This window comes from Pituophis catenifer, unplaced genomic scaffold (genome assembly GCF_029215685.1).
Source record: "Pituophis catenifer annectens isolate HBS135680 unplaced genomic scaffold, rPitCat1.0.hap2 SCAF_8, whole genome shotgun sequence".
Taxonomy (NCBI): Eukaryota; Metazoa; Chordata; class Lepidosauria; order Squamata; family Colubridae; genus Pituophis; species Pituophis catenifer.
In genome coordinates, this window is record NW_027256888.1 from 71,831,592 (window position 1) to 71,844,565 (window position 12,974).

The 12,974-nt window shown below is 42.5% G+C and overlaps 1 protein-coding gene across 1 annotated transcript in view; it reads left to right on the forward strand.

Annotated features, from left to right (window-relative positions):
- The window catches only part of WDFY3 (WD repeat and FYVE domain containing 3), a 203,958-nt gene that overhangs the window by 56,655 nt on the left and 134,329 nt on the right, over nucleotides 1–12,974 (forward strand). Inside the window, exons 3-6 of the mRNA XM_070948211.1 lie at nucleotides 5,375–5,498; nucleotides 8,578–8,687; nucleotides 10,011–10,172; nucleotides 12,018–12,210. Of these exons, the coding sequence (XP_070804312.1) occupies nucleotides 5,375–5,498; nucleotides 8,578–8,687; nucleotides 10,011–10,172; nucleotides 12,018–12,210 (589 nt within the window). The remainder of the gene's footprint in view (nucleotides 1–5,374; nucleotides 5,499–8,577; nucleotides 8,688–10,010; nucleotides 10,173–12,017; nucleotides 12,211–12,974) is intronic.

Consider the following 12,974-nt stretch of genomic DNA (forward strand, 5'->3'; position numbering starts at 1 on the left):
CAGTTGTGCCCATTATTTATTTAATGTATTTATTAGACTTTTTATTGCTTTTTTGTTAGCCTTATAATAACTCAAACTATTGATTCTCTCTTTTATTAGTTTTATTGTTTTTTATATGAGGGTTTTATATTTTTATAAGCTGCCCTGAGTCGCCATGTGTGGATAGTCGGCAATATAAGTTTCCTAAATAAATAAAACTATTAATGTTCCTTCCGCCTCCTGTTTTCCCCTCAAAAACAACCCTGTGAGGTGGGTTGGGCTCAAAGAGAGTAATTGGCTCATGGTCACCCAACTGGTTTTCATACCTCAGGCGAGACTAGAATTTATAAATCTCTCGGTTTCTACAATGGTGCCTAACTTAACCACTAGACCAAACCAGCATATATGTGATAAACCACATTTTCATAGTTATTCATAGAATTCTTTGTAGAGATGTTTCTTGCCCATCTTATTCTCAAATATTTCCTTGATTTCATTCAGATTATGAGGCGAAATGATTTAAATCAGAGGTTTTACATCTCTGTAGAAACAAGGTGGTATAAATAATGAATGTTCGATTTTATTATTTATTTATTTATTTCAAAACTCATTTAATGGTAGTAAGAGATATTTGATTGTAATAATCAGGAGCATATACTACATTTTTAGTTACATAACCCATACCATCTGTTCAGTGCAGATTTCTTTCTGCTTGGAAAAGCAACTATGCAATTCTGATGCACCCTTTGGTTTTCTTGTAATGCTTATATAAAGACATCAACATACTCTTTAAAAATTAATGGCCGAGCTCCATGAAAGCACTGATTGATAAATAACTGAAAAAAAAATTCTCTGCTATACAAGAACAAATATCTGTATTAGTCTTATGCATACTGTATAATTTCCCCAAAATCAAACAAGTGGATTTTACCGCCTCAAGCATTGCATAATTTTTTGTCCCTGGTTAGTGTTTTATCTTCTGTTCTGTTTCACGAGGAAAAGGCAAAACTGGTTTGCAATCTCCAATAGGTGGAGTATAATAAGTATGAAGAGGGACGCAGTGGCTCAGTGGCTAAGACCCTGAGCTTGTCCATTGAAAGGTTGACAGTTCAGCAGTTCAAATCCCTAGTGCCGTGTAACAGGGTGAGGTCCCGTTTCTTGTCCCAGCTTCTGCCAACCTAGCAGTTCGAAAGCATGTAAAAAAAAAATGCAAGTAGAAAAATAGGGACCACCTTTGGTGGGAAAGTAACAGCGTTCCATGCGCCTTTGGCGTTTAGTCATACTGGCTACATGACCACGGCAATGTCTTCGGACAGTGCTGGCTCTTCGGCTTTGAAATGAAATGAAATGAGATGAGCACTGCCCCTTAGAGTCGGGAACGGCTAGCATATACTGTATGTGCGAGAGGAACCTTTACCTTTACCTTAATACATATGATCCACTAACAGTTGTGGTGTTCTTTCCTGTTTGTGGTATCAGTAGGAATTTTGCCTGGCCCTCGTGTGCTATTTGTACAGAATGCATGCTCCTCGTCCTTTTATGGAGATAGAAGATAATATGGCCTCAACTTAAGATACGGGGTATTAGATTGAGACAGAAAATTGGCTCCAGTTTCCTTTCAAGCATTCTTTCGGTTGAAGCTAGATTTTACTGCTGTGTCCCGCGTAGAATGTTCCCCAAAATTTATGAAAATTTTCTGTGGCAATAGCTGTCTTCTTTCATATTCCCACCCAACTTGTTTTTGCTCTTTCATGAAGAAGTGGGCAAAACAGAAATTCAATAATTTTTTCCCCTGTAGTCCTCGACTTAACAACAGTTCATTGAGTGACCGTTCGAAGATACAGCGGCACTGAAAATAAGTGATTTATAACCTTTCCCCCCACACACTTAACAACCATTGCAGCATCCCCACAGTCACGCGCTCAAAATTCAGACGCTTGGCAACTGATTCATATTTATGTCCGTTGCAGTGTCCCAGGGTCATGTGGTGCCCTTGAGTGACCTTCTAACAAGAAAAGTCAATGCGGATGCCGGATTCACTTAACAACTGTGTTACTAATTTAACAAGTGCAGTGATTCACTTAACAACTGTGTCAAGAAAACCGTAAAATTCACTTAGCAAATGTTTCGCTTAACGACAGAAATTTGGGGCTCAATTGTTGTTGTAAGCTGAAGACGACATCTACATACAAATTACTAATATAATTATTATAATAATAAATACTAATAAATACTAATTGATGCCTTGAGCAACCTTCTAACAAGCAAAGTCAATAGGGAAGCCAGATTTGCTTTATAACTGTGTTACTAACGTAACAAGATTCGTTTCACCACTGTGGCAAGAAAGGTCGTAAACTGGGGCAAAACTCATCTAACAACTGTCCTGCTTAGCAACAGAAATTTTGGGCTCAATTGTCATTGTAAGTCAAGGACTACCTGTATTGATATTTAGGTTCACAATTTATTGCTGTAGAGGATTTGTTGTCCTTTTGAGGGGAAAACTGTATAGCAGTTGGCTAAAGTGCTCTTCCTTCCTTCCTTCCTTCCTTCCTTCCTTCCTTCCTTCCTTCCTTCCTTCCTTCTTTCTTTCTTTCTTTCTTTCTTTCTTTCTTTCTTTCTTTCTTTCTTTCTTTCTAATAAAGAGGTCCTGAAGAAAATGTCTTAATAGTAAACATTACTTTGGTTCATAATGTGTTCTGCTTTCATCCCTGCTTTAGTTGTTCAGCCCTAAATACTTCATGAGGTATTTTAATGTTTCTGAAGGCAGGCATAATTCCTATATGGTATGAGGGTGCTAAAAACGGTTTTTAAATAAATAACTCAAATCTTTATAAATATTGGCTTGAACTATATATGCTACGTTTGCATTCTAGCGGTAATAGTAAGAGGGTGAAGTGCCCACCCAGTCACATTACCCTCCACAAGCCATGCCCACAGAACCGGTAGTAACAGATTTTAGATTTCACCACTGGAGAAGTCCCACCCACCCTCCCAATTAATAGTTGTTGTTGAGATGCCCAGGGTTTTGAGGTCATGGCTATATAAGTCAAATAAATAAATAAAGACATCTTAAGTTCATAGGGAAACATTCTTTTGGCTCTTAGCTATGCAATTAACATCAATTGTACACTAATAATATAAAACATGGCTAAAGTCCCTTTTGCTGAGGAATTTAGGAAAAAGAAAAGAAAAGAAAAAAAAAAAGAAAGAAAGCCCTAAGTGTTACAGAGAAATATACTCTGAGAAAGCATACAGAGAAAGGTTGCCAAAAATTTCTTCTCTTTTTGTTTACTTCCAATTCTCAGATTTCTCTCCTTTTACCCAAAACAATGTTTGGAAATGGCTTTTTGGAAATGGCTTTTATACATGTGGCTATTTTTCATTTGGTCATTATTTATTTAATAATTCATTCAAATTTCAAGGTCACCGACTGTCTGACAACTCTGGGGATCTTAAAAGCGGGGAAAATATATATATAAAAAGTGACCAAAACACAGCGACTGGAAGAGAACCGGAATACAGAACAAAAATCTAATTTTGTGTATTAACATTTATATTATTATTATTATTATTATTATTATTATTATTATTATTATTATTATTATTATTATTACTACTACTACTCCCGAAGGACTCAGGGCAGTGAACAGCCAAAAGATAAAATACATGTAATACAAATGTTAAAAAAACCCATTAAAATATAATTAAATAATTTGGCCCAGAAAACAAAATTTAAAGCACCCCAAATTTATAAGACAAATTTAAAATTTAAAAAAATTTAAAAACAGTTTAAAAGAAAGGTTAGGCCAGGCTGGCCTGCTGGAATAGGAATGTTTTTAGGGCACGGTGGAAAGCGCGCAGATCCGGGATCCTCCGTATCTCCGGGGGGAGCTCGTTCCAGATGGCGGGTGCCCCCACATGGAAGTCTCTCTCCCTGGTGGCTGCCAGTTGACACTGTTTGACTGACGGCACCCTAAGAAGCCCCTCTCTATGGGAGCATATTGGTCGGTGAGAGGCTACTGGTGGCAGAAGGTGGTCTTGTAGATACCCCGATCCTAGGCCATGGAGCGCTCTAAAGGTGGTAACCAAAACCTTGAAATGCACCCGGAAGACCACCGGGAGCCAGTGCAGCTCGCGCAGGAGGGGGGGTCACATGGGAGCGCCATGTCGCTCCCATAACCACCCGCGCGGCCGCATTCTGAACCAGCTGGAGCCTCCGGGTGCTCCCCAAGGGGAGCCCCATGTAGAGAGCATTGCAGTAGTCCAGGCGGGAAGTGACGAGGGCATGAGTGACCTTATTTAACGAGTCCTGATCCAGAAAGGGATGCAACTGGTGAATCAGGGGAACCTGATAAAATGCCCTCCCGGCCACAGCCGTCAAATGCTATTCTAAAGACAGCTGTGAGTCCAGGAGGACACCCAAGTTGCGAGCCCTCTCTGTGGGGGCCAACGACTCGCCCCCAATAGTCAGTGATGGCACCAACTGACTATATCAGGATGTCGGAAACCACAGCCACTCGGTCTTGGATGGGTTGAGCCTGAGTCTGTGTCTCCCCATCCAGATCCGTACAGCCTCCAGGCACCGGGACATCACTTCAAGGGCATCATTGGGGTGGTCCGGGGTGGAGATGTACAGCTGAGTGTCATCAGCGTACTGGTGGTACTTCATCCCGAAACCACGAATGATCTCACCCAGAGGCTTCACATAAATGTTGAACAGAAGGGGCGAGAGGGCCGACCCTTGTGCCACCCCACATACAAGGGGCCTCGGGGTCGACCTCTGCCCCCCTGCCAACACAGACTGCGACCGGTCGGAAAGAAAGGAGGAGAACTACCCCAACACGGTGCCCCCCACCCCTAACTCTTCCAGCCGGTGCAGCATGATACCATGGCCGGTGGTATCAAAAGCCGCTGAGAGGTCTAATAGGACCAGGACAGAGGAGCAACCCCTGTCCCAAGCCCTCCAGAGATCATCAACCAATGCGACCAATGCCATTTAAGGATTATATGTGTTATAATTGGAACATAGGAAAAGAATCTTTCATTAGCAATAGTGCAGAGATTTATATACCACTTCATAGTGCTTTACAGCTCTCTCTAAGCAGTTTACAGATTCAGCAAATTGCCCGCAATCAATCTGGGTCCTCATTTTACTTACCTTGGAAGGTGGAAGGCTGAGTCAACCTTGAGTCGTCGGGATCGAACTCCTGGCAGTGAGCAGAGTCGGCCTGCAATACTGCATTCAAACCACTGTGCCACCACAGCTCATTAATTGGAATTTTTCAATAATAATACTTAAAACCATGTTGTTCAACTGCACATTTTCCTATTCATGTCATGTTAATTTGAACTCTGATTTATGCACGTTACTTAGCCATTTTTCATCTCTCTGCAGGTATTTGGAAATGCTCCTCCAAGTACAATGATAGAAAAGTTTTCAGATCTCCTTCAGTTCACCACACAAGTATCACGATTAATGGTAACTGAAATTCGTCGGAGGGCTTCTAATAAGTCCACAGGTAAATGCTTGAATTTCCACTGCATTATTCGTTTTCTGTAGGTAAACTATAGCAGATTTTGACCTAAACAGCTCTTGGGATGCCAAACTAAGTACAGGGAGAACTGGTTAACAGCTGGATGGGAGACAACCGAGAAAGTCCAGGTGTATAGTGTAGACTGGCAAGCTTTTTTTTTTTTTTTTATTGCTATTAAGAAAAATATGTGGGGATGACCAAATAAACCCCCATGCTTTTTCCATTGAAAAAGAAGGACATCTCCACAAAAATTAGGGCGTGGATGGGGTTGGCGTGGCCCTCTGCCAGCGAAAATGGAGCTCACCCCTCTGGGACCTGTTTTTGGCCAGGATAGCCTCCTGCACCCCCTGGCAGTGAAAATGGAGATTGGGAAGCCGCGTGCGGCCCCCCTGAGCCCTATTTTCAGCCAGGACAGCCTCCTGCAGCCTTCTGCCAGCGAAAACAGACTTCAAGAGCTGCAGGAGGCCATCCCAGCTGAAACGGAGCCTGGGAGGGCCGCGTACAGCCCTCCTGAGCTCTGTTTTCACTGGCAGAGGCACTATGGGCTGATACTTTGGACTAAGCACTCTATGGGCCGCATCTGGCCAGTGGGCCTTGAGTTTGACACCCCTGTTCTATGGAGAAGAAAGGATGCTAATCTCACTGCGATCTTCTTCCTGGGAGAAGGGAGTGCCTTTGGTTCTCCCACAGATCCTAGATTCATAAAAAGGCAAGGGTTGGCAGAAATATCAAAGATTATTTAGTCCAAATCCTCCCACTGCAAGAATCCATTTTTACAGCATCCTGAGAGATGGCTTAAACAGTAGGAAAATCCCCCATTGTCCAAGCAGTCGGTTCCATTCTTGTAAAGCTTGATCAAAAGGAAACTTTTTTGGATATCCCAACCAAAATCTATTTCATTTAACCTCTTTTTTTCTGGTTCCACCTTCTGGAAAAAAAAAATCTGGATTATTTTGCCTCATCTTCTGTAGGATAACTATAATATCTCTCCACCATCTGTCTTCTTTAAAGACAGACCTGCATACCTGCACTTGCAGATATTCCCTGTAAGTTATTCCTTCCAGGCTGTGTCATCTTTATTTTGCTTGCTCTTCAGTAGGCAGGCTCTTGTTTAATAAATGCCTTTTCTAAAATGTAAGTGCCGAGATAGCATTCAGTGTTCTAGTTATAATCTCACCATGACTTAAGAATAATAATAAGAAGCAATACAGATAGTCTTTGACTTACGACTGGCGGTTTAACAACTGTTTGAAGTTTATGGTGGCCTCAGAAAGGGGATTTTATGGCTCATTAAAGTGCTTCCAGACATCGTAAAATATCACACCATTTGTTCCCCCCCATGGTCACATGGCTACATTTTGAGAATTACCCAGAAACATAGAAAACTGAGGGCAGAAACAACTCTGAGTTTTTTTGTTTTTGTATTCTTATTTATTTATTTTTGTTTCTTTTATTATTGTATTTTTATTTATTTATTTTTTAATTTTTGTTGGACGATAGACAGGTGCTTATCCCAAGCATGTTTAAACTCAGTTACTGATGATTATCAGTATTATGCAGTACCTGCACTATCTTGCTTAGCTATAAACCAAAGAAAAGAATTAGAATCAGCTATCTTGTAATGCTGCCCCAAGGATTATACAGGTAGTCCTCTACTTACGACCAGAATTGAGCCCAAAATTTCTGTGGCTAAGTGAGACATTTGCTAAGTGAGTTTTGCCCCATTTTGCGACTTTTCTTGCCACAGTTGTTAAGTGAATCACTGCAGTTGATAAGTTAGTCACACAGTTGTTAAGTGAATCGGACTTCCCCACTGACTTTGCTCGTTGGAAGGTTCCAAAAGGTGACCTTGGGACATGGCAATGGTCATAAACATGAACTAGTTGGCAAGCATCTGAATTTTTGATCATATGATCATGGGGATGCTGCAAAGGTTGTAACTGTGAAAAACGGCCATAAGTCACTTTTTTCAGTGCCGTTGTAACTTTGAAAGGTGTGATGACACGGGCACGGCACTGAGATAACATAGGCAGCTGGCAGTTCAAACTGCCCCTTTATTGCTCCAAATTTCCCCAAACGCTCTCACGTTTCTGGCAAGTCCCAGAGCAAAGTGATGACAAACCCCACCACACACACCTCAAGCAGCCTTTGGCTGGAAATAGTCCAACCCCGCGCTGTGTACACCAAGGCTGCACAGCAATAAATCCAACAGGGCAAATCAGGAAGCAAAGGATCCAGATAATTAGTCCAGAAAGCCAGAAAGAATGCAAGGACTCTTGGAAGATTCAAAGGTTGGCACTCCACATTTCAGGAATTCAGCATTTGTTCCCGACAGTGTCTCCTTAAGTCTCATTCCCCAGGTGTGCCTTGTGAAGATGAGCTCTGAGGTCATCGCCTGAACTCTGTCTCTCATGTTCATCCTGCCCCTCTTCCTCCCTGTCTACAAGCTGTTCTAATCCTGAAAGGCCCTGACCTGACTGGCCCTTCCCTTCCCCATTTTCCTCAGAAGCCAACGAAACAGCCCCCTCAGTCTCTGTCAGCTCAGGTTATAGCTCGTCTTCCCTCACAGATTCAGGCTCCAATGGGGGCATGACAAAAGGGTACTAAATGAACGGTTTGTAAATCGAGGACTACCTATACTATTAGTCCTTCCTTAACAATCACAGTTGAGACCAGCAAGTCCATCACAAACCACACACAATAGTTAAGTAAGACATCATGTGAACACTACTTGCGATTTTACTGCTGGCTTCTCCGTTGATTCTTGATTTTCCTATGCTAATTGTGTACATTGCAGTGGTTGTAAACACCCTGTGGTTGTGAAGTGCCCAAATCTTGATCACATGACCATGGAGATGCTGTGACAGTCATCAGTGTGAGGACTGATTATAAAGTTACTTTTTCGGCACCGTCATAGCTTGGGTTGCTAAACAGGGCAGTCATTAAATGAGAACTACAATAAATATATTGTACACGAAAGTGAGGAATTTTGACACATTAAAATAAATGGAGATGGAGGGCTTGTGTGTGTTGATTTTTCTCCTTTTTCTCCTCTGCCTTTTAGAAGCCGCGAGTCGTGCCATAGTTCAGTTTCTAGAAATCAATCAGAGCGAAGAAGCCAGTAGAGGTTGGATGTTGCTTACTACAATTAACCTGTTAGCTTCGTCTGGACAGGTGAGTTCTTAATGAGCAGAAAGTGGTATCTGGCAATAAATTGTTAAAAGTGCCCTATTTCTTAACTCGTGAATGCCTCACCTTTATATTGTAATGTTGCCATAACCTGCTCATTTGGATGAACATATATAAATGCAAATTTGAGGACTGGAAGCTGAGGTAGTTCAAATAACTGTACCTTATATGAAGTATCTGGAAAACTGTAATTTTTACAATATAATTGTGAATTAAACCATTATACAATAAATGCATAGTTTAAAAAATGGTGAATTATACACTACAACCAACTTGCTGTTGTAAGTCGAGGACTACCTGTATTATAAACAAAAAAAATTCAGGTAGTCCTTGACTTATAACAGCAATTGAAATCAGAATTTCCATTGCTACGTGATGGAGTTGTGGAGTGGAATTGCATTGCCTAGCAATGGCAATCCCTCTGTCCTGGTTGCCATCATTAACTGAATCTCTCAGTTGTTAGACAAGGCAACTTCCTGACAGCTTCCCACAATCAGTGTCATTGGGGAAGCCAGCAGGAAATTGCAACTCCCAAGCCAGCAGGCAAGTATATGGCTGCTGCTGGGTGAGGGAGGGAGAGTGAGAGGGGTTGCATGAAAAGTGCGGTGAGGATTGGGAAGGGGGTGCAAGGGGTGTGTGAGACATGCAATGAGGGTTGGAGAAAAGGTGCAGGTTGGGGAGAGTCTGCAAACAGCTGGTGTGTTGCTAACACAAAGGAGCTGACAAAGGTTGCACAAATGGGTGAGATTTACCCTAGCAACTTGCAGTCTTTCCTGCCGGCTTCCCCTTGACTTTCTGGAGAAGCCAGCAGGGAAATTTGCAAATGACAATTGCAGGATTGCGGGCGCTGCAACTAGTCATAAATGCAAACCGATGACCAGGTGTCCTGATTGTGATCACATGACCATATGGGTACAGCCAGAACCTAGAGGACAAGTTGCAGTTGAAAATCACAGTTATGTTAATAACTATAAAGGTGAGCTGGTTGCCAAGCGCCCCAGATGCGATCAGGTGACAATGGAGGGTGCAGACATTGTTACTTCAAAACTGTGTTGTAAGTAGCATTAGGAGGGGTCCATCGTAACTTTGAATGGTCATTAAGCAACTGGTCATAAGTCGAGGAAGACTGCCTATAGTTGAGATAAAGTAAGCTTGAAGTTTACCTAATCTACACACAGGTTGTGAATGTTTTATCTTTCTACCTAATGAGAATGTTTTTGCTTTGGTTTGCAAACGTCCAAAACAGCAGATGAAGAACAAATTGCATACGAGGGTGACTTAAAAATGTTCTTTGCCATTTCTCCCCAGAAAACCGTGGACTGCATGACAACTATGTCAGTGCCTTCCACACTTGTGAAATGTCTCTATCTGTTTTTTGACCTTCCACATGTGCCTGAGGTGGCCGGTGGAGCCCAGAATGAATTGCCTCTAGCGGAGCGAAGAGCGCTGTTGCAGAAAGTATTTGTGCAGGTAAGTGCACGGCAGCGATAATACATTTTAAATGACATTTCTTTACAAAGAGATTGGGTTGGAGGATGGCGGCTCTTAGAATATTTTCAGAACGGCAGGCAGTGCGTGTTAAAATGAAAAACCAGGTTAGGTCAGATAACCATACAGACAATCTATCTGCGAGATTGCTAAGAGTCGACACTGACTTGATGGTACATAAACAGTCAATGAACACGTGTGTGTGTGTGTGTGTGTGTATAAGTGTAAAAATCCCTTCTGACCCCTAAGGATAGTACACGTCTTCTTCAATTTCAGAGGCCTAAGAGTTTAAAGCAGAGGTCTTCAAACTTGGCAGCTTTAAGACTTGTGGACTTCAGCTCCCAGAATTCTCCAGCCAGCTATGTTGGCTGGAGAATTCTGGGAGTTGAAGTCCACAAGTCTTAAAGCTGCCAAGTTTGGGGACCCCTGGTTTAAAGGTTCTTCACAGTACACAGATGCACACATCCAGGGGTGGGCTTCAAAAATTTTAGCAAGGGGTTCTCTGCCCGGTTGCTGGGTGGGCGTGGCCAAGTCTGCTTCCTACATCACGGCGGTGGGGGGACGTTTTTGCCCTCCCTGGGTTCCGGAGTCTTTTTTCGAGCCTCTTTTCACCCTCCCTGAGCCTCCACACACCCCTGCATTTACATGCATCCAAAATGGGCCATGTGGGGACTCCTGGGAGGGACAGGGTGGGGTGGGTGGGGCCAGCCAGAATGGGATTTGGGGGTTCTCCGAACTGCACAGAATCTTAGCTAGAGGTTCTCCTGAACCCCTGTGAACCCCCAGCAGGCCACCCCTGCACACATCTTCAAGCAAACTGGTTACTGAAAACACACACACACACACACATATCTTCAAGCAAACTGATTACTGAGAATAGAAACGACCCTAAGAATACAATAGCATATGAGTGTTGTTTTATGATATACGGTAGTTAAGCTAAAGGCGGCTACATGAATTCGTTTAATAACTAAGTCCCTCCAAGGAGTTGTTCACACTTTCCTATTTTGTTCACAGTTTATTTATTTATTTATTAAATCAATGAATTTCACAATCTAGTTAACCTGGGCGGCTTACAACAGCATAAGAACAAGGATAAGTACTTTAAAACAGTTCAATGAATGGGTAAATTAGGAACCAGAAGATGAATGGGCTGGGAATGGAATGTTCTTTAAATAGTAATAAATACTTATAAATGGTAATTGGTAAGGAAAACCTGTTAAGTGAATTTAGTATGTCTAGTTTAATGAAAAGAAGGACTAGTGGGTGACATGATAGCAGTGTTTCAATGTGTAAGGGGCTGCCCTAAAGAAGAGGGGGTCAACCTATTCTCCAAAGCACCTGAGGGCAGGACAAGAAGCAATGGATGGAAACTAATCAAGGAGAGATCCAACCTAGAACTAAGGAGAAATTTTGTGACAGTGAGAACAATTAATCAGTGGAATGGCTTGCCTTCAGAAATTGTGGGCGCTCCATCACTGGAGGCTTTTAAGAAGAGACTACAAGACTTCTATATACATACATGGTAGGCACATACCAGGCAATCAATCAATCTTCAATCTTCAACTCTGCACGGAGAACTACAATGCAGATAGAACACAACGAGGAGAGTGATACACGGGGGGGGGGGAGAGAGAGAGAGAGGGAGGCTCTCTCATGGCCTCCCTTATATAGACATCTTCTTAAAGCGGCAATAACCCTGCTGACTCATCCTCAGTCTATCATCCTGGTCCACAGCCTTACAGCAGCTGGTCAGCTTTAAATCTTCATTACCCTGACATAGCGTTCAGCCTTTTTTCAAGTGGGTTTTGTTGCCTTTTCTTTCAGATCTTAGTGAAGCTGTGCAGTTTTGTGTCCCCAGCAGAAGAGCTGGCCCAAAAGGATGACCTCCAGCTTCTTTTCAGTGCAATAACCTCGTGGTGCCCTCCCTACAACCTGCCTTGGAGGAAGAGTGCAGGGGAAGTCCTGATGACTATATCACGTCACGGCCTTAGCGTCAACGTAGTGAAATACATTCACGGTTGGTGTTTCTTTTGTACAGGAAATTAGGTAGGATGAATAGATAAAGGTGAAATTGCCTTTGCTTTGAAGATACACAGCGGGAGGAAAAAGAAATTCTATTTAATAGGTAACATGCAGTGATGAAATCCAGCAGGTTCTAACAGGTTCTGGAGAACCGGTAGCGGAAATTTTGAGTAGTTCGGAGAACCAGCAAATACCACCTTTGGCTGGCCCCAGAGTGGGATGGGAATGGAGATTTTGCAATATCCTTCTCCCAGGAGTGGGGAGGGAATGGGGATTTTGCAATATCCTTCCCCTGGAGTGGGGTGGGAATGGAGATTTTGCAATATCCTTCCCCCAGAAGGGGAGGGAATGGAGAGTTTGTAATATCCTTCCCCTGGAATGGGGTGGGAATGGAGATTTTGCAATATCCTTCCCCTGCCATGTCCACCAAGCCATGCCCACAGAACCAGTAGGGAAAAATTTTGGATTTCAACCCTGGTAAAATGTATGAATGATTTTTTCTTCTTCTTCTATCCAATTGTGTCTGATGCTCAAGAAACTTCCCATAGAAGTCCCTGCAGTTTTCTCGTCGAGATTTTTCAAAAGTGGTTTGCCATTGCCTTTTTACCAAGGTCTGTGAGAAAGTGGACTGGCTTGAAGGTTATGCAGCTGGTTCTGTGTCTTAAATTGGGACTAGAACTCCCGGTTTCTAGCCTGATACTTTAACCATTACCCCACGGTTCTCGTTTAAAGGATTTTGTTCAAATCTTATGTTCTCTA